This window comes from Furipterus horrens, unplaced genomic scaffold (genome assembly GCF_987537825.1).
Source record: "Furipterus horrens unplaced genomic scaffold, mFurHor1.1.pri manual_scaffold_3, whole genome shotgun sequence".
Lineage (NCBI taxonomy): Eukaryota > Metazoa > Chordata > Mammalia > Chiroptera > Furipteridae > Furipterus > Furipterus horrens.
This window is the reverse complement of record NW_028327173.1, coordinates 129196668-129218147: the sequence shown is the minus strand read 5'-3', so window position 1 is coordinate 129218147 and position 21480 is coordinate 129196668. Positions and strand designations below refer to the sequence as shown.

Below are 21480 nucleotides of genomic sequence, written 5' to 3'. Positions count from 1 at the left end.
TAGGCAAATCTTTAGAAACTGAAAGCTGATTAGTAAAGCTGTCTAGGGTTGGGGGAGTGAGAGGAATATAGGAGAACGTGGGGAGTGACAGCTAACAAGAATGAGGTTTCCTTTTAGGGTAATGAAAATTTTCAAAATTTAAGACTGATGATGATTGAACATACTAGGACTACCCTAAAAACCATTAAACTATATATTTTAAAATGAAATTTATGGTGTGTGAATTATATCTCAATAGAGACATTAAATTAAAAAAATTTGATAGCTTTCTGAGCTGACACACAATGCAAAGCCTCGTTCCTTTCACGTTAGCGTCCAAATAACCATTGTTATTCTGGTTATAGAGTAGCATTATAATTTATTGAAAATACTCTAGCAAAAATTTTAAAATCAAGATGTCAAAATAACTCTGAATTACATGAAATCACCCTCAAATTTTAATTCTATACCTATTTCAGAACTAGAGTCTTCTCATGGCATCAAGTTTTAAGATAGATAAATTTAAAAAGCATCTAAATGGAAAATTTAGCCCTAGCAAGGTAGTTCAGTTGGTTTGAGCAACATCCGGACCCGTCATCATTGAGGGTGGAATTCCCAGTCAGGGAACCGACAAAAATCACCCAATAAATGCATAAATAAGGGATAAGAACAAATTGATGTTTCTTGGGCGCTCTCTCTCCCTCCCTCCTTTCCTCTTTCTCTAAAATCAATAAATTTTAAAAATTTAAGAAAATTTGCTCGTGGTACACCAGGAAGGGGAAGAAAATTCTTTAAAGTTGAACATTACCTGCTTTAAAAATTATTAACAGTAATAACAGGAAGTTAGAGATTCAGAATACCCGTTGTATAAACAATGTTAAACCTACAAGTTTAACCTATAGACCGTACCTCTTGATTTCTTGTCCTTTTTGCTTAGGAGATTCACCTCCATTCAGGATCTGTTCTAAATTCTTTGTTTCTACTGATCCATTTGGTTCTGAATTGGATAGTCCAAGTAATGACCTTACCCGCTGAGACCGTACATCTAATATGGTATCTGTGTAACCTACTTCCTGAAGATATCTATAGGAGAAAATTAAAAAAATATTAAATAAAGCCCACATATTGTTAATACCTGCAAACTTGGTAACTCAAAATTACATCAAAGGATTTTAGAAAAACCCATAATCCTATAAAATATACTCTTCCTTTGCCTCAATAACTGTTTTCTCTATAGACTAGTTCTAGTTTTAAGAAAATAAGGCCAATTACAAATCAAAATTTAATTAAGAAAGCAAATAGTATGGCCAACACTAATCAAGGGCCAATTACTGAAACCTAAAAAGCCCTAGAACCTTAGGAGGCTTTTAGGAGTTGATGATACATATATTTTTTTAAGTCGAGAAAGTGGTAAGGAATGAGCAGAACTAAGCATCAGAATATTGATATACTAAGTTTAGACCTGGGTTCTTGCCCAGAAGTAAATGGACAGGTCAGTTCATCTTTTGGGAACTAATACTCACTGCATTCCTATCATCCAGTGGTCTTCAAACTTTCTGTATACCTAAACCAGAGTACTTAATCCAGGATCCAGAAAGACATTGAAAAAGAAGAAAGGGACCAGATCATGACATAAATATAGATAATGGGTCATGAATGGCTCAGTTGGTGTGGAGCACTGTCCCATACACCAAAAAGTTGTGGGTTCAATCCCCAGTTGGGGTGTATACAGGAGGCAACTGATTGATGTTTCTACCTCACTTTGACATCTCTCTCTCGCCCCATTTCCTCACTCTCTTAAAAAAAAAAAAAAAATCAAAGCATACCCTTGGGTGAGTGATTAAAAAAAATTTTTTTTAACTTCTTCCTAAAGTAGGCTAAGGAATAGCTAAAAAGGAGCCTGATATACTGTTGGCAGAAGAATAAAAATATTTTAGGTGACAGCTAAAAACCAGGAGACTAGACTGGTTAGGATACTAACACAGCAAGAAGTAAAACTAGAGAACAGAAAAATAAACATGAGAAAAATAAGCAAAATATAATCAAAGTAACTTGGTACGCTAACAAATATTGCAGTAAAATAAAAGGAGATAGAAGGATTTTGGAAACTTTTCAGATTTCAAGCTTGTATAGTTGGATGGTGGTTCTATTCAATGAGATGAAGAATAAAGGATCAGAACCTGATGTATAGGGTACTGATCAGATGATCATGTAGTGTCTACAAAAGTGACAAGTTTATTAGGCACAATGATAATAAGAAAGGTCAAAAGCTCAAAAGAGATTGGACTAGGTTATATAAAATTTGAGTCATTAGTGTTTGCTGGTATTTGAAGCCATGAATTTAAATGAAGTTATCCAGAGAAAAAGCATAAGTAAGAAGAGAAAGCCTGGGTATACAAACATGTAATGGGCTAAAATAATAAGAGAACCTCACAGGAAAATTAAAAGAAAGTACTTAAGAAACAGATTATATTTTATATTTTGGGGGGGAGTAATAGCAGATAGTGGTATCAAGAAAGTAAGGAGCTCTGGCTCAGTGAATTGAGCGCTGGCCTGTGAACCGAAAAGTCACTAATTTGACTTCTGGTCGGGGCACGTGCCTGGGTTGTGGGCCAGGTCCTCAGTTGGGGGGGGGGGGGGGGGGCGTGTGAGAGGCGACCAGTCAAGCATCTCTCACATATTGATGTTTCTCTCCCTTTCTTTCTCTCTCCTTTTCTGTCTCTCTAAAAATAATAAAATCTTTTAAAAAATTTAAAAAGGAAAATGTTCCAAAATGGAATGAAGAGTTAATGTTGAATGTTTCCAAAAGATCAAATATGAAGAACAACCAAAAAAAAAAAGGTATTTTAAATATGTTTGTGATAATAGCTTCAGTGAAACATCAAAATGGAAAACAGAGTAGATAGTTGGGAAATGAACAAGGAAGGCTACAGAGGTCAATTGCTCTTTGAGAAATGTGAGAAGAGACAGAATATAAATTGTGGCAATGGGATTAGGCATTTATGAGAGAACTACTATGCAACTGATTTCTGAACAGCTATAGCACTCTTCCAAAAAAATGCAATCCTCTTTTGAGGGAAACAACTTCCACCGCACTGTAACCATGTGGTCTGAGTGAACAGCTAATATCTTACACAATCCAGGTAAAAATAACTGACACAAGGGCAGTTATTTGATCAAGTCAACTCAATCCTAATCCGCAGAAAGTATTTTGAGTAAAATAGGAAGTCCCCTACCATCTGAAGAAAAGTGATTTTCAGTAGAAAAGAATAAAACTGATACACAGAGAACACGAAAAATTGCCCGTCCCTCGGAATTTCTCAGTGCTACTCCAGCTCATCTTCCTGTCACTCAGTTAATTAGCACTTCTCTCAATTCTGCTAGCTACCCCATCATCTTTGCAAACAATATGTTCTTTCTAAAACTAGTTTGAGTTTTAGTCACTGAGAGTTCAGATCGATAAATATCTCTTTGAATGAAACTTAGTAACTGAGGTGATAAATATAAGGTTTAAATACATTTACAGAAAGGAAAACAGAAAGTTAATGGAGTTCTCAACTGACAGCTCTCCTAGTTACAGCAAAGTAGAACCTGAGATGCTCTAATGACAGCAAGGGAGAATGAGCTGAGATACGGTAAAAGTTTAAAATCTCTACTGAAGGCAATGGGAGGAGGAGGTAACCAGGGTTATGGAGAAAGGCAAGCCACTTCCGAAGTTTCAGATAACCAGTTAAATTCTTTCTCTAAACAAGTCTCACTTAAAGTCAAATACATGAATTTTGCAGTGATGGAAACGTGAGTGTCTACAATATGAACTCTATATAGTTTTTGTTCTGGCCTTCAAGGCATCCAGTCTTTACAACATTCTACCCCACAAAAAAAAAAAAAAAAATATCCTAAGGAACATTCAGAGGAAAAAACTTTAAAACAATCCAAGCATCTACACAAAGCATTAAAAAAGCAATATAAAAATTATATGCATTGTCCCACTACCAAATAATTTTTCATTTGAAAAGTGACTGAATATAAGCACTTCATACCTAGGTTTAAAACTGAAAATGAGCCATTACTCACTGTCTTAATAGCTGTCTGCCTTGCTTCCACGTTAACTGGCTATTCTGAGGCGCTGTGGGAGCCTCTGTGTCTTTGGTTTCTTCTAAAAATTAACAACAAAAAAAGACAAGTTTCATACACGTTATTTCAACTATTGAAAATATTGCCAAAGTTTTCTAAGAGGCAAAGTATCACAAAAATACACCTAAATATTATAAAGGGCAGAAGAAAATTAACTTTTATTGAGTATGTACTACAGATCACACTCATTTTACATGTGTTTGTCCCAATAATCCAAACACTTAGGTACTATCCTCCTTGTTTTAAAATTGGGAAAAGTCAGTAACTATCAGGGATTCAAAAATGAAAACCCCAGGCTTTGAAATACAGTAGTATTATAACTATTTTTTTAACCACCAGAATTATGCTGAGTTGAATGCTTCTGAAATTAAAAGGCTATACTTAGTATTTACATTAGCTATTCAAAAGGTCACTGTTAATAAATTAGGTATGTATAAAACTTAATTAGGTATATATAATAACTTAATTTTGCGTTGGTATCAGTAGACTCTAAGTCTATATTACAAGACTTTATATAGTCGATTTCATTTTTAGAACTTAAAATTAAATCAGAAAATAGTTTTTCCTACAGGTAAAAATGTTTTTATTCTCACGTAACAGAGTATTATGTATTTAAAAAGTTTAATAAATAGTATAATTTCAGGTCAATTAAGCTCTGAATAAATATCCTTAGATTTATACCATTTTGTTTATTTTTATATCACATATAACATAATCATTGCAGAAAAAATAATTAAAAAAGAGTACAATTGCCCAAAATCGTATTACCAAAAGTCAGTATTTAAGATTATATCATTCCATATTTTCCATCCGAAAATACACATATAAACTTCTCCCTTCCTTAAAAAAATGGGGGGCAATATGTATACTGCACTATAAGCTGCTTTTCACATTGTATCTTGAACATCCTCTCTATGGCAATAAATATAGATTAACATCATATAAAATGATTATATAATATTCCATAGAAAGTATATACCTATTTAATTTAACCAGTCCCCTAATGTTGAAATTAGTTTCCATTATTCACTATTATAAATAATGCTGCTAAGGATATCCTTGAAGTACATCATAAGCGTACAGCTCAATGAATTTTTGAACACACCCATGTAACCAGTACCTAAATGAAGAAACAAAACATTGTCAGCATCCCAAATGTTTTCCTTTGCCCTTTTCAGTCACTAGATATTTCCAGAAGAACATCAACACTATCCTGAATTCTAAAAACTAGATTAATTTTTAAATTTAATAACGTTAAATCAATTACATTAATTTTTCAATTTTATGTGTATGTGATTCATCCATGTTGTCAGGTTTATTTAGTTTAACTTTTGTTGCTAAATAGTATTCTGCTATGCTAAAATATCACAATATATTTATGCATTCTAATGCTAAAGAACGTTCAAATTGTGTCTATAGTTTTTTACTATTAAAAATATTGATACCATGAACATACTTATAGAAGCCTATGATGAACATAAGTATGCGTTTTAGGGAATGGGACATCGTAGGATGGAATTACTGGGGTCACAGGGTATGCCATGTTTCCTTTAGTAATACCACTGACAAATCACTTCCAGAGTTATATCATTTACAATCCCAATACCAGTAGGTCCACATCCTCATCAACACTTGACTTTATCTTTTCTTTTAGCCATTCTGTTAGGTGCCTAACTATATTGCACTGTGGTTTTAAGATGTACTTCTTCAATAACTGGTAAAATTCAGCATCATTTCGTATGCTTCTTGGCCATTTAGAAATCCTATTTTACCAGGTGCCTGTTGAAGTCGTTTGCCCATTTTTCTACTGTTAGAGTTTTAAAATCTAAATGTAAGAATAAAGGAGTGCTTTACATAGTTGGGCACAAACCTTTTTATAGGGTTACGTTTACATTATATATATTGGCATTAGTGAGACAGGGGTATAAAAGCATGCATACCTTGTACTTCTACCAAATCAGTATTTTACACATTTTCTCTTTTCTTACATTTTGCTTTATTTTGAGCAAATAAAAGGCAATACTGATTTACTTAATGGTTATCTCTATACACTGATGTTAATGATTTTATCCCACTTTGTCTGCATGGTGTGTTTCTGACCATCCCTTTGTTTTTTTCCCCAACAATCTACTTTGTTACTGTTGTGTCCCCTATAAATAAAATATCTGGATGTTATTATTTTCTTCCTCAATCTGAGGAAGTTTTAATAGTTAGCTTTAGAGCAAGTTTAAAAACAAGTCTGCTTTTATCTGGCTGCAGTTGTGAGCAGGAGAGGTTTACCTGCTAAATGATTTTGCTTTATAACCACTGTTGCACTAAGACCAGCTAGCCAATTCTGCTTCTGGTTCCAAGAACAATGTGGCTACAACTAGCTTCCTTCCTAACATATCACAGACCAAGTTGGAGGACAGCCCTTAAGTTCTAGAAAGTGACTGCTTATTTTCTGAATACGATAGCCATATTAGAAAATAGAGAAAACCCTAAAATAAATCAACTGCAGGTTATATATATGAAGTGTTTCTGTGCCTAGTTCTAAGTGCTTAATATCAAACTAAAACCAATTAACTAAATTTGTAAAATTTACTTTAATACCTAACTAAAAAAAAAACCTATACATAAATTTTACTGTCCCTACCATACATGCTTCTACGTTTTAGATATGGAGACAACTATAGGAGAGGAAAAATGTATTCAAAAAAGGCATCGTTTTCTTGTCTTAGTAACTAACATGCAACAACAACACAGAATTCAGTTTGTACCATCAAAATGTATATATAAATGGGTTCTAAATATATCTAAAAAATTGCTAGTAATATTTCCACTGTATAATATAAATCTAAATATAACTTATCAGACTTTTATATTACTCAAATTGTAATCATATAGAACGCTGAAATTAACATTAAACTGCTAGCTCTTTCCTATGTCCAGCCCTCCCTTTCCTGAATAATTGTTCATTAGATGCTACTCTCAGACTCACTACTCACTATCTGTTTAGAAAGAAGTAAGGTCAACTGGAGATCATTTTTTCCTTCTCTTATCCTTATTTGGTTTCCTCTGCAGTTTCCAAATTCAATCAAATTTCCAATTTCTTTAGAACTAAACTGAATTAATCACAACTTCTACAGACAAAAAAGAAGCTTTTAATAAAAAACTAAGCTTATATAGGATGGGACAAGAATTGTCCACAAGTAGAGAAAGAGTTATTAGTTCATTACCTTCCACTTCTAACTACTATCAAAAATACACTCACAGTTTTACATAGGTTTCAATGCAATGAAACTAGGACGACTAGCCTCAGAACTGAGATGTAGATGAAACTACTTACTTTTATTAATTTATTATTTTCCCCCAAATTCTAGACAGTAGTATAACAGTCAACCACATGACTAACCAATTCTTTCAAAGGAAAATAGGAGGAAAGAGAACAGGTTTGTTAAATAAAAATAAGCTTACAGCAATTATTCTTGGGAAGGGGTGAAGGTGGCATACAGACAGAAGAATAAAGTTTACCTGATTCAAAGGTTGGCATTTTCAAATCACCTTGGTTCAGTTCTGTGCCATATTTTAATTTGTGATATTTTGCCCTGAAAATTTAATAATAAATTGTTGAAAGAAAAAAATATTTTTTCCTTCTACAGTTAAGTAACTACTGGTAGATTTCTCCAATAACAAGTAAAATAATACGAACATGTTTCTTCAACTTAATTTGCAAAGGAAGCTGCAGGAAAAAATGTACTGCTATAAAAAGGAAAAAAAGGTAAATTACTCAACTAACATACACATCCAAGTTGAAAAAAAAATCCTGATCTTTAAAAAATTTCCAAAACTTATATTCTATATAACAAAAGTTATTTCAATATAGATTTTTAAGCTCTTATTTTTTCCCCCATATAACACTCAAATCAAAATATCATCTTATATTTTAGGCAAAGTTTTATATCTTTCAAAGAGCTTTCAAATACTTTATACAATGATATAAAAGAGAATAATAATGTTATAATTCATTTTATTCATATAATAAAATGAGATACACATACCTTTCTTGTTTTAATGCATACTCTAACATCTTTATTCTTCTTACTAAATCCTTCTTCAAGTTTTCTTGACCTTTTCTTTCTCCTTGCAAAAATGCTATTCGGGCCTAAAAATATAAATGGTCCATTTATTTTCATTTTTTTCTTAACTATACATTGGAAACTGAGAAAAGGAAAACAATAAATGTAAACTTTTGCACTTTTATTCATGACAGCAAGACTTAAAATTCATAGAAGCAGTCAATCAAACTTTTTAGATAACACAATCACTTCAAAAATAAAAATACTACAAATTAACTACTTGCTTATTAATCCTGAGTCATTAATACTAGTAATTTTACATAATCCTAAAAGAAAATTTGTATGGAAAATTGTATCTAATTCCTAATATTTAAGTCACCACAAAAAATTATATTCACAAGTATATATTTTCTCAAGTGATATTGTTTCAAAACAGGTAATACATGCTCACACTTATCAAAATAAGTTCCTTTCTATTATCCTTTTTAAAAAGCCATATAAAATCACCCACAACTTCATAACACCTGAGAAGTTATAGATAGATACATAACGCTTCAGCTGCATAACACTCCTAAATACAAGTTTTGAAATAAAAATAAAGGTCAAGGAGGAATGGTAAAAATCCAGAACCTAATACAGGGTGGGGCAAAAGTAGGTTTACAGTTGTTCTTCATATGGAAAATAACACAATAATAAATAATACAAGAATAAACTGTTTCGCATACTCACAAATGTAAAACTATTTTTGCCCCACCCTGTAGTTTAAGATCCTAAAGAAAAGCGTAGCATCTATGACTCAAGTTATAGAGCAAAGGCAAAGTATGTCAATTTCATACCTCAATGTCAATTTCAACCTTAAGAAATTCTGAGTTTTTCTATAGCATGAGTTCACATACTATAGAACAACTATGTGACTCCAATTTTCAGAGCTCATAAGCATTCTACAATTAGCCGCGGAAAAAGATAAAAAGCAGCTTATTTTATTCTGTTTCATAAAAAGTAGTCATTGATTTTCTAATTGAGAAAAAGGCATTGCAAACTAAGTGAAACTTATACTGTACTCTAAGGAATTACAAAGAAAACACTACAAAATGGTAATGCTTCCTATTAGAATCTTCTATTGTTGTGACAATTTATTTTCACTTTTCTTTTCCATTTTTATATTTTTAAAAATCCACATAGAATCTAGTACATTTAAAAAAGCACAAACCACTCACACACACACACACACAAATATACCAAAGCAACTTCTGAACAGAAGCTGAAGAGAGATAATTCAGACACAGGATAAAGAAAAGATGAGATTTCATTAAAACAAAATCTTTAAAAAGACATGGTCTAACCAAAAATACCTGGAGAGGGGTATAAAAAACATGACAGATAAGTCATAAGTACTGGAACTGACCTTTTGACCTTGTATTACCAAATATCTAGACAGATACTTTGTCAGAAAAGGTAAAGTTTGATAGTGGTAATAAAGACCAATTAAATATAAAATTCCGCATTTGGTAAAGGATCACTGACAATGAACTTTTCAACTATTTTTACGGGTTATAATGTACCACTAATAGTATCATCTCTGCAAATAACCGAAATGTAAAAGAAAACCTAAATGGACAAGCAGACTCACTACTGAGAAACACCAATTTTCATACAAACTAACCAAAGCAGCAGTTAATGTAATTCCAATCAAACTCCATGTGCGTGTGTGTGTGTAAAAGAGACACAGAGACAAAGACAGAGAGACTTGCTGAGACTTGACAAGATGATTTTAAATTTTACAAAGAAATTCAAATTGCCAGGAACAAGCAAGACTATTGTAAAGGGTGAGAGAATTTGCCCAGATATTAGAATGCATTATAAAGCTATGAAAATTAAGATGGGGATTGGTGCAGTAGTAGACAAACAGATCAAAGACATAAAGCAAAGCCCCAAAACAAACCAATGCACAGTCAGTCACATGATTTAGGAAAGGTAAAAGTTAGGAACACTGAGGAAAGAATGGTCATTCCAAAAATGATGGAACATCAGTTCCAGGAAGATTATAGATCTAAATGTGAAGGCAGAACAATAATGCTCTCAGGATGTAATATGTATCTTCGTACTCTCACATTAGGAAAAGAATTCCTGAAGACAAAAGCATTAACCATAAAAAAGGATACATGAATTCATCACTGAGAAAACTTCTGTTCAAGCTAAAGCAGGGATTGGCAACCTACCACAGGCTTGTTTTTGGAGAGCTCCAGAAAAAAATCAAAAAAACTGGTTTGAAAAAAAAAAAAAAAAAAAAAAGCAGCAGCAATATGTATCCAATGTGGCCTGCAGGGCCTAATGTATTAACTATTCAAGTTTACAAACCTCCTATACCAATATCAGACAAAACAGACTTTAACCGAAAAAGGTTACAAGACATATAGACATTATATATTAAAAAAAGGTTAATACAGAAAGATCTAACAATTTTAAATATCCACATACCTAAGGCAATCAAAACTTACAGGATTAAAAGGAGAAATACAGTTCCACAATGACAGCTAGAGACTTCAATACCCTAGTCTCAATTAACTAGTAGATGAAACAGACAGAAAACAAGGAAATAGAAGACCTGATAATGTAGTAAATTAACTAGATCTAATACCCATAGCAGAACCCTCTACCCAACAACAGAATATATATTCTTCTCAAGTTTACATGGGATATCCTCCAAGATAGAAGGTCACAAATTAAGTCTTAATGGATTTAAAAAGATAACTTAAAAAACAAATAAACAAACTTCTGACCAAATAGATGAAAACCAGTAACAAAAACAAAACCAAAATAGTCACAAATTTGTGAAAATGAAAGAACACACTATTAAACAATCAATGGAACAAAGAAATCACGAGGAAAATTAAATGAAAACAAAACACAACATAAGAAAACTTATAGGACACAGCAAAAACAGTGCTAAGGGGAAATTTTACAGTCATAAAAGCTTACATTTAAAAAACATTAGAAAGAGCCCTGGTTGGGAAGCTCAGCTGGTTAGCGCGTCCTCTCGATATGCTAAGGTTGCGTGTTTGTTCTCCAGTCAGGGTACATACAAGAAGCAACCAAAAAATGCCTAAATAAGTGGAAAAACAAATCTCTCTCTCTCCCTGCCTCTCTCCTTTCCCTCTCTAAGACTTATTTTTAAAAAAGAAAGATCACAAATCAACAAAATACTTGACAACTTAAAGAACTAGAAAAGGAACTCAGTAGAAGAAAAGAAATACCTAAGATTAAAGCAGAGATAAATGAAACAGAAAACAGAAAAACGGGAAAGAATATAAAAACATCAATCCTTCTAAAACATTTTCAAAAACTGAAGAGTCTACACTCCTTAACACCAATGAGGCCAGCATTGCCCCCAAATCAAAAAGATAAAGACACTACGAAAAAAACTACAAACCAATATCCATTATGCAAAAATCCTCAACAAAATACTCATAAATCAAATTCAGCATCATTTAACAAAAATTGCACAGCATGACCAAGTAAGATTTATTCCTGGAATGCAAGGACGATTCAACATAAGAAAATCAATCAAAGCCTTGATTCTGCAATCAGAACAGGGCAAGGATGCTGTCCTGTTAGGATGACTGTAGCCAAGATCCCCACCTTAATGCATGTATTTTCCCAAGTCATCCTTACATTAGACAGTGCCTTAGTACACAGGTACTATGCTATCGCATAATCCTTGTTGGCCCCGTGCCACTTCTGTTTAATTATATATATATGTGTTCCTGTTGTTCAGGTGGTGTGGATGCTCTGTTGCTATCTCGTCTGCCACCACGAAAATAAACTTGGTATGAATTCCCTCTCCAAGGCTCCACTGTCATTTTTTGGTCTCGCCAAATCCAATGTTAACCTGCTTGGTGCTGAGCTTCTGCTGTACAGATGCCTGCCTTCAACACTCCTATTCAACATAATAACAGAAGTCCTAGCCAGAGCAATGAGGCAAGAAAAAGAAAGAAGAATCCAAATTAAAAAGGAAGAAGAAAAATTATCTCTGTTCACATATCTTATATGTTGAAAACCCAAAAGATTCCATAAAAACCTGTTAAGACTAACAAATTCAACTAAGTACCAAGATACAGTCAACACACAAAAATCAACAGCATTTCTGCCCTGGTAGCATGGCTCAGTTAGTTGGAGCATCATTCCATGCACCAAAGGATTGCTAGTTCAATTCTCAGTCAGGGCACATACCTAGGTTGTGGGTTCGATCCCAGCTGGGTGTGTTCAGGAGGCAAGCAGTTGATGTGTCTCTCTCACATCAATGTTTCTCTCTCTCTCTCTCTCTCTCTCTCTCTCTCTCTCTCTCTGACTCCCCTCAACCCCACTCTCTCTCTAAAATCAATGGAAATGTCCTCAGGTGAGGATAAAAACAACAACAGCATTTCTATATATGATCAATGAAAAATCATAAAGAGAATTATGAAAGTAATTCCATTTACTATAGCATCAAAAGAGTAAAATACCTAGGAATTAACTTAAGCAAGGAGGTGAAAGAATTAGTACAATGAAAACTACAAAACAGTGCTGAAAGTAAAAAAAAAAAAAGGAAACACATTTCATGTTCATGGATTGGAAGACATTAAAATATCAATACTGCCCACAGCAAGCCACACATTTGATACAATTCCTATTAAAATCCCACTGATATTTCTGGCAGGAATAAAAAAAATCCATCCTAAAATTTACATGAAATCTCAAGGGACCCCATAAATAACAAAAATAATACTGAAAAAGAACAAAGTTGGAAGCTTCATACTCTCTGACTACAAAACATACTATGAAGCAAAAGTAATCAATCGTGTGATACTTGCAAAAAGACAGACATGCAGACCAACAGAAGAGAATAGAGATCAGAAATAAATCTTTATATATATGGTCAAATGAACTTAGACAGGTGGGCCAAGCCTACACAATGGGGATAGACCTCTCTCTCAACAACTAGAATTGGGAAAACAATATCTACATGCGAAAGAATAAAGTTGGACCATTACCTAACACTATATACAAAAACTAACTCAAAATGGGTCAAATCCCTAAACATAAGACCTAAAGCTACAAAATTAGAAGAAGACATAGGACAAAAGCTTCACAACATTATACTTAGCAATTTCTTGGATACGACTAAGACACAGGTAACAAGAAAATACGAACAAAGTCGACTTGATAAAAATTAAAAATTATTGCACATCAATGAACACTATCAACACAGTGAAAAAGCAACTTATAAAATGGAAGAAAATATTTGCAAATCATATTATTTGATGAGATTAATATTTAGAATATATTGGTTTCTAAAACTCAACAACAGAAGCCCAATTTAAAAATAGGCAAAGAACCTGAACAAATATTTCTCCAAGGAAGACACACAAACAGCCAATAAGCACATAAAAAGATGCTCAACATCACTAATCACTGGAGGGGGGTAGAAAACAAAAATAAGATACCACCTCACTAGGATGCCTACTATTTATTTATTTATTTTTTCTGTGTGGTTGCCTCTCGCTCGCACCCCTAACTGGGGACCTGACTTGCAACCTAGTAATGTGCCCTGGCTGGGAATCGAACCAGCGACACTTGGCTCGCAGGCCAAGGTTCAATCCACTGAGCTACAGCAGCCAGGGCTTAGGATGCCTACTATTTAAAACAAACAAACAAACAAAAAAACAAGTGTTGAAGATCTGAAAAAAAACGGGAACCCTATGTATTGTTTGTGTAAATGTAAAACAGTACAGCCACTGTGGAAAAACAGAATGACAGCTACTGAAAAAATAAATATAAAATTACTATATGAGCCAGAGATTCCACTTCAGTATCTTTCCAAAAGAATTTAAAGCACAGTCTTGAAGAGATATTTGCACACCCATGTTAATAGTAGCTCTATTCATAATAGCTAAAAACCCAGAAGCAACCCAAATGTCCATCAACAGATGAATGGATTAGTGCAACAAATAGTAAACAATTACAAACATGGTAGATATTAACCCAACTATAATTGCTTTGAGTGTGAATTTAAAGCCAATTAAAAGAAAATGTCAGAGTGGGTAAAAAAACAAGACAAACTATATGTTGTCTAAAAGAAACTCACATTAAATATAAACACAGACAGATTAAAGGAAAGGAACAGAGAAAGATAAAACATACAAACACTAATCAAAAGAAAGCTGGAGCAGCTACATTAACTGCAGACAAAGCAGAGTTTCACATGAAGGGAAATTATTAGGAATAAAGAGAAATATCACATAATGATAAGGGGCCAATTCTCCAAGACAAAACAATCCTTAACATGTATGCACCTAACAAGAGTGTGTCAAAATGAGGCAAAAACTGACAGAATTGCAAGGAAAAAAAAAAACAGATTAAGCCACTATTACAGCTGGGGATTTCAATACCCGTCTATCAGTAACTGACAGCTCCAGGATGTAGAAATCAGAAAATCAGGAAACTGACATCAATAAAATACGACAACCAACAACAGCAGAATACACATTCTTCTCAAGTTCACATGGAACAGTCATTAAGAAAGACCACCCTCTGGACCATAAAAACACCTTAACAAATTAAAAGATTAGAAGTCATACAAAAGTGTTCTCCACTCTAGCAGTGTCTGTCTTATAACTGGCTTTAACTTCACATTTAAAGTGTTTATTGGCCCTGGCTGGGTAGCTCAGTTGATTAAAGAATCATCCCAAGACTGCAGGTTCAATCTCCAGTCAGGGCGTATACAAGAAGCAACAATTAATGTGTAAAACAAATTGATGTCTCCCTCCACCCAATCTCTGCAATCAATAAAAATAAATAAATAAATAGTTTACTGATAGTTAATTAATATCTACAAGATTTGCCCTTGGCTGGTTTGGCTCAGTGGATTGAGCGTCGGCCTGCGAGCTAAGTGTCGCTGGTTCGATCTTCCAGTCAGGGCACATCAGAGAAGGAAAACTCTGACTCCAAAAAACCTCCGCTGCCTTGCGGCATACCTCTTCAGGGGAAAGGCTAAGGGAGTAAACCCGACAGAAAATCCGGAGCCGGAGTCCCTAAGGCGGTTTGACGTTGTAGTCAACACCGGCAACTCCTGCGGCGCACCTGAAGCCAAGCTGTATCGACTCCGTCTTTCCCTTGGACCCTTCAGCTGCGAAGAGAGGGGGGGTCTGCTGCATGGGCAACAGCAGACCCTCCATATCACCCTGCCCAGGCTCTGTAGCTTCAGCTTCACTGGAGAGGACACTCCAGCGTCATCGCAAGATGTCGATTCAACACGGGAGGAGACAGATACCGTGTCACTCCCGAGTCGGACTGCACAGCCATTCTCAGCGGTGCAGATAGACTCTTAAGAAACTACACCATCGTCTCTCGAGACGGACGGCTGCCGACAAATATATAGAAGAAGACCACAAAATCTACAAGATTTACAACTTTTCTATTCGTTGCACTTGTTCTTTATCATCTTTTTCTGCCTTTTGGGGTTTTAATTGAGCATTTAAAAAAAAAAGATTCTATTTGTTTTTAGAGAGAGAGAAAGGGAGGGAGAAAGAAAGGGAGAGAAACATGGGTGGGGTGAGAGAGACACCCATTGGCTGCCCCTCACACACCCCCAACCAATGACTGGCCCGCAACCCAGGCATATGCCCTGACCAGGAACCGAACTGCTACCCCTTCTCTGCTTGCTGATTGATGCCCAACTCACAGAGCCACACCAGTCAGGGCTAATTGAGCACTTTATTTTATTCCACTTGTATGTCCTCTTAGACCACAATGGAATTAAACTGAAAATCAGTAAGACAATTGGAAAAATCTCAAAATACATGGAGCTTAAATAATATACTTCTAAGCAATACACAAAGTACCAAGAGAAATTTTAAAGTATTTTTAACTAAATGAAAAGGAAAAACATCGAAATTTGTGGGAAAGCACAGGGAAATATGCAGGGAATGTATATATTATAAAAGATCTAATATCAACAACTTAGCTTGCATCTTAGAGAAGTAGAGAAAGAATACCATTACAAACTCAAAGCAAGCAAAATAAAAATTAGAGCAGAGAGTTGAACATTTCCGGCCAAGATGGAGGCATAGACTGACACGCTCTGTCTCCCTCTACAACTAAGAAGGATTATAACTACCGCAAAACCAAAAATAATAAGTTCCAGAAAATAAAGTTACATGGAAGTCCAATGTATGAAGTCATAAACAAGTGGTGCTCATCCGGACTGGTAGGAAGTGCAAACGCGCGGCTGAGAAAGATCGAACAGTGCTGGAGGCAGTAGCCGCAACGGCGAACAGCGGGACGCGGGTAAGCAGACGCCTGTGTTTGGGGGGAGGAGAGAAGCGCCTGCGAGCTGCCCGGCTGCAAACCAGATCAGTCGTCTCCCGATTCCAACGCCCCGGAAGGCAGATCCCATTGGGAGGAGGACACCGATCTCTCAGTGGAGAGTAACAGCAGGAATCCATCTTGGACCCCCACCCACACGCAAAGCGCCACAGGGTGGTGAGAAAGGTCGCCAGGTTGTGACGAGCACACGGGGCCCCACCCAATATAGCGTAGGAGGTGTGACAGCACTCGCCCAAGAAGAAAAGATTAACAAAACGGTAAGAATGGCAGAATTAATGATGAAATACCAATCACACAGCTAACGAAAAAAACAAAAGCCTTGACAGATGAACAAATAGCGAATCTTACTGAGGCTCAGTTCAGAGCTATAGTCATAGGCAGCTTACTTGCTAACAGCGAGGCTGAATCAAGACAGGGAAGGAATGAAGGTTAGTCCTGCTGAAATGAACAAAAATATATACAAGACAGGACTTCCGGCCAAGATGGAGGCTTAGACGGACGCGCTAGGTCTCCCTCTACAACTAGAGAGGAATACAACTACTTCAAAACAAAGGATAACTAGAAATTCCAGAAAATAAAACTACACTGAAGCACAACATATGAAGTTATAAACCAGCGGCGCCCTTTGGGCAGGTAAGGGGAGCGAAAGGGGGCGGTGCTATTTGCGGTCACACCTGGGACAACGGCGGGGAGAACAACCCCGGCTGCAGTCGAACCCCCGGCAGCTCGCGACCCCAACGCTGGGGAAAGCAGCCACCACATCGCCTTGAACAGTGAGGCCCAGGGGGGTGGGAGGACGGATCCCGGTCTCCTAGCGGAATAACTGTGTGAACCCATCTTGGACCCCCGCCCCCAAAGAAAGCGCCACAGGGCTGCAAAATAGGTCGCGGACAGGCACCGGTCGCTGGATTGTGACGACAAAGCACCACGGCACAGCAAGAAAGGCTGCCGAACGGCGCCGGTCGCTGGGTCATTACGAGTACACAGGCACTGCCCCCTACAGCCGGCCCAAGAAAACAAAACGCATCTGTCAAAATGAGGCAGACAACTATAGAAATCCCGGTGGCACAGCTCACCAGGCAACAGATGGAGAACCTGACAAATGAACAGATAAGAAACCTGTCAGATGCTCAGTTCTGGGCCATTGTTATCAGGTGGCTTACAGAATTCACAAAAGATCTGGAAAAAGATGAGAAAGAAGCGAAAAACACTCATAACGAAAGGAACAAAACCACATACGAGACAGATGGTGAGGAAAAAAAATCCAGAGTTCATTTCAACAAACTGGAATATGGAGAAGGAACAAGCAGTCAACCAGTGCAGAGAGAGGAAATGGGAAGCAACGATGAGAGGATCAGAAACCTCTGGGACAGCTATAAAAGGCCCAACATAAGAATCATTGGTTTGCCAGAGAGCGAGGAAGATGAACTAGAACTTGAAAAATTGAGTGAAAATATAATAAAGGAGAACTTCCCAGACTTGGGGAAGGAAACAGACTTACAGGTCCAGGAAGCACAGAGAGTTCCAAAAAAACTGGACCCAGGGAGAACCACTCCAAGACACATTATAATCAAAATGTCAAAAATTAAAGATAAAGAGAATCTTAAAAGCAGCAAGAGAGAAGAAAAGAATTATGTACAAAGGGGTCCCAATTAGACTATCAGCTGACTTCTCAAGGGAGACCCTGCAGGCAAGAAGGGACTGGCAAGAAATATTCAAAGTAATGAAAATCCAAAACCTACAACCACGAATACTCTATCCAGCGAAATTGTCATTCAGAATAGAAGGACAGAGAAAGTGTTTCCAGGACAAAATAAAACTGAAAGAGTTCATTAGATCCAAACCACTGTTATATGAGATGTTAAAGGGACTGGTTTAGAAAAAGGAGGATCAAGACAATGAAATCTAAAATGAAAACTGCATCACAAGAAACAACAGAAGCTAGGGAATTGAAACAAAGGCAAACTAAACAGGCAACGAGAGTGGAAAAAGAACTATAGGTACGGGGAACATATTGGGGGGAGGTCAACAGGGAGGGGGAATGGGGAGAGGGAGGGAAATGATATAGGAATTAAGGATCATGGTAGGAGGGAATGGAATAGACAGAGAGAGGTTGAGAAGAACTGTATGCACAACTAATGGACATGATCTAAAAGGGGGGGACAACTGGATGGAGGGGGGCCACCGGGTGGAGGGGAGCAGAGGGAAGGGAAATTGGCACAAATGTAATATTATAATCAATAAAACACATTAAAAAATATATATATACAAGACAAGCGGTGAGGAAGGGAAAGCCAGGGATCAAATCAACAAATCGGAAAACAGGGAAAGAACAGTCAACCAGTGCAGAAAGAGGAAACAAAAAGGGAGAAATATGAGGAGAGGCTCAAAAACCTCTGGGACAGCTATAAGCGAATGAACATTCGAATTATAGGGTTGCCAGAGGGTGAAAAAGAACTAGAAACTGAAAAATTATGTGAAAAAATAATGAAGCAGAACTTCCCGAACTTGGAGAAGGAAATGAACTTACAGGTCCAGGAAGCACAGAGAGTTCCGGATAGGCTGGACCCAGAGAGAACAAGACTAAGACACATTATCATCAAAATGTCAAAAATTAAGGATAAAGAGGGAATCTTAAAAGCAGCAGGAGAGAAAGAGAAGAATTATGTACAAAGGGGTCCCAATTAGACTGTCAGCGGATTTCTCAAAGGAGACTTTACAGGAAAGAAGGGACTGGCAAGAAATATTCAAAGTAATGAAAATCAAAAAACTACAACCACAATTACTTTATCCAGCGAAGCTGTCATTCAGGATAGAAGGGCAGAGAAAGTGCTTCCAGGACAAAGTAAAACAGAAGGAGTTCATCAGATCCAAACCACTGTTATATGAGATGTTAAAGGGACTTGTTTAGAAGAAGGAGGTTCAAAACTATTAACATTAAAATGAAAACTGTATCACAACAACCAACAACAGAAGCTAGAGAATCGAAACAAAGGCAAACTAAGAAGGCAACGAGAGGGGAAAAAGAATTATAGGTACGGGGAACATACTGGGGGAGGTCAGTGGGGAGGGGGAAGGGGGAAAAGCGAGGGAGATGATGCAGGAATTAAGAAGCATAGTAGGAGGGAACGGAGTAGACAGGAAGATGTTGAGAAGAACTATATGCACAACCAAGACATGGACTAAGGGGAGGGGGAAAACTGGAGGGAGGGGAGAGCAGGGGGGAAAGAAATTGGGATAACTGTAACAGCATAATCAATAATAAAAAAATAAAAATAAAATAATTTAGTTGGAAAAAAATTAGAGCAGAAATCAATAACACAGATAATAAACCATAAAGAAAATCAATGAAACTGATTCTCTGAAAAGATCATAAAATTAACTTCTAGCCAAGCTAACCAAGGTGAGAAGACATAAATAGCAGAAATTAAAAAATGGGTCACCACTACAGTTCCCATGGGCAATTTGGATAATACAGAAATATTATGAGATCCAGCCAAGATTGAGGTGCAGGTAGACACACTGTACCTCCCTCCACAACTAAGAAGGAATACAATTACCTCAAAACTGGAGGCCACCAGGAGTTCCAGAAAATCGAGCTGCATGGAAATCCAACAAAGATATAAAGAATAAATACTCATCCAGACAGGTATGAGGGCACAGAGCAGCAGCAAGGCAGTGGCTGCAGCCAGCAGAAAACACAGTCACACATTATAAATGTAGGGAGGGACACCTGGGGACCAATCCCAGACCAGACCGTGCAGTTCACGATTCCAGTGCCGGGGAAAATAAAGCCTCATTGCTTCTGACTGTGAAAACCAGTAGGGGTTGTGGTGGCAGAAGAAACTGCCAGTTTCTCAGCGGGGTCCCCTTGTTTAAAGTGCCCCCATGGTCCTATAACACCCACAAACCCACCCACTCTGGGAACCACAGCCAAGGCAACAGATAGAGAGGTACCAGTTCCATAGGGGAAGTGGGAGAAGTGCCTGGGAAGTGGAATAAGTGCCTGGAAAAGGGACAAGGGCTGACCAAGTGACACTGTTCCCTCTCAGATGCCTCTGCCACATACAGCGCCACAACATGGTGACAGGGGTCCCTATACTGACGAATACATAAGGCTCTGCCCCTTACAACGAACAGGTGTGAGAGCTCTACCTAAGACAAAGAGGCAAACACAGGAAGCTGTCAAGTTGAGGAGACAGAGAAGTATGGCCCAAAAGAGGGAGCAGATCAAGGTTCCAGGGGAAGAACTAAGCGACAAGGAGATAGCCAATCTAACAGACAAAGAGTTCAAAACACTGATGATAATGACGCTCACAGACTTGACAGACGGGCTTGAGCATGGCCAACACAGAAGGGATGAAGTGAAGGCTAAGTGAAACAAAGGAAAATCCACATGAAACCCATGGTGAAGGGAAAGAAGCCAGGGTTCAAATCAGCAATTTGGAACATAAGGAAGGAATAAACAGCCAACCAGTACAGAATGTGGAAACGAGAATTGAAAAAAATGAGGGGAGACTTAGGAATTCTGGGACAACTTTAAACATGCCACATCTGAATAATAGGGGTGCCAAAAGGAGAAGAGGAAGAGCAAGAAATTTAAGACTTATGTGAAAAAATAATGAAGGAAAATTCCCCTAATTTGGCAAAGGAAATAGACATACAAGTCCAGGAAGCACAGTCTCAAACAAGCTACACCCAAAAAGGATCACACCAAGACACACCATAATTAAAATGCCAAAGGTGAAAGATAAAGAATCTTAAAAGCAGCGAGAGAAAAGCAGTCAGTTACCTACAAGGGAGTCCCATAAGACTGTCAGCTGATTTCTCAAAAGAAACTCTGCAGGCTAGAAGGGATTGGCAAGAAATATTCAAAGTCATGAAAAGCAGGGACCTACAGCCAAGATTGCTCTACCCAGCAAAGCTATCATTTAGAATCAAAGGG

General features: G+C 36.9%; 1 protein-coding gene across 2 annotated transcripts in view; it reads right to left on the bottom strand.

The window, feature by feature from the left end:
• The window catches only part of STRN3 (striatin 3), a 109600-nt gene that overhangs the window by 56660 nt on the left and 31460 nt on the right, over window positions 1-21480 (bottom strand). For both annotated transcript variants that reach the window (XM_090270167.1, XM_090270166.1), the window contains exons 2-5: window positions 8154-8257; window positions 7627-7700; window positions 4054-4135; window positions 889-1062 (exon numbers count right to left, since the gene is read on the bottom strand). In XM_090270167.1, coding sequence (XP_090126293.1) covers window positions 889-1062; window positions 4054-4135; window positions 7627-7700; window positions 8154-8257 — 434 coding nt within the window. The remainder of the gene's footprint in view (window positions 1-888; window positions 1063-4053; window positions 4136-7626; window positions 7701-8153; window positions 8258-21480) is intronic.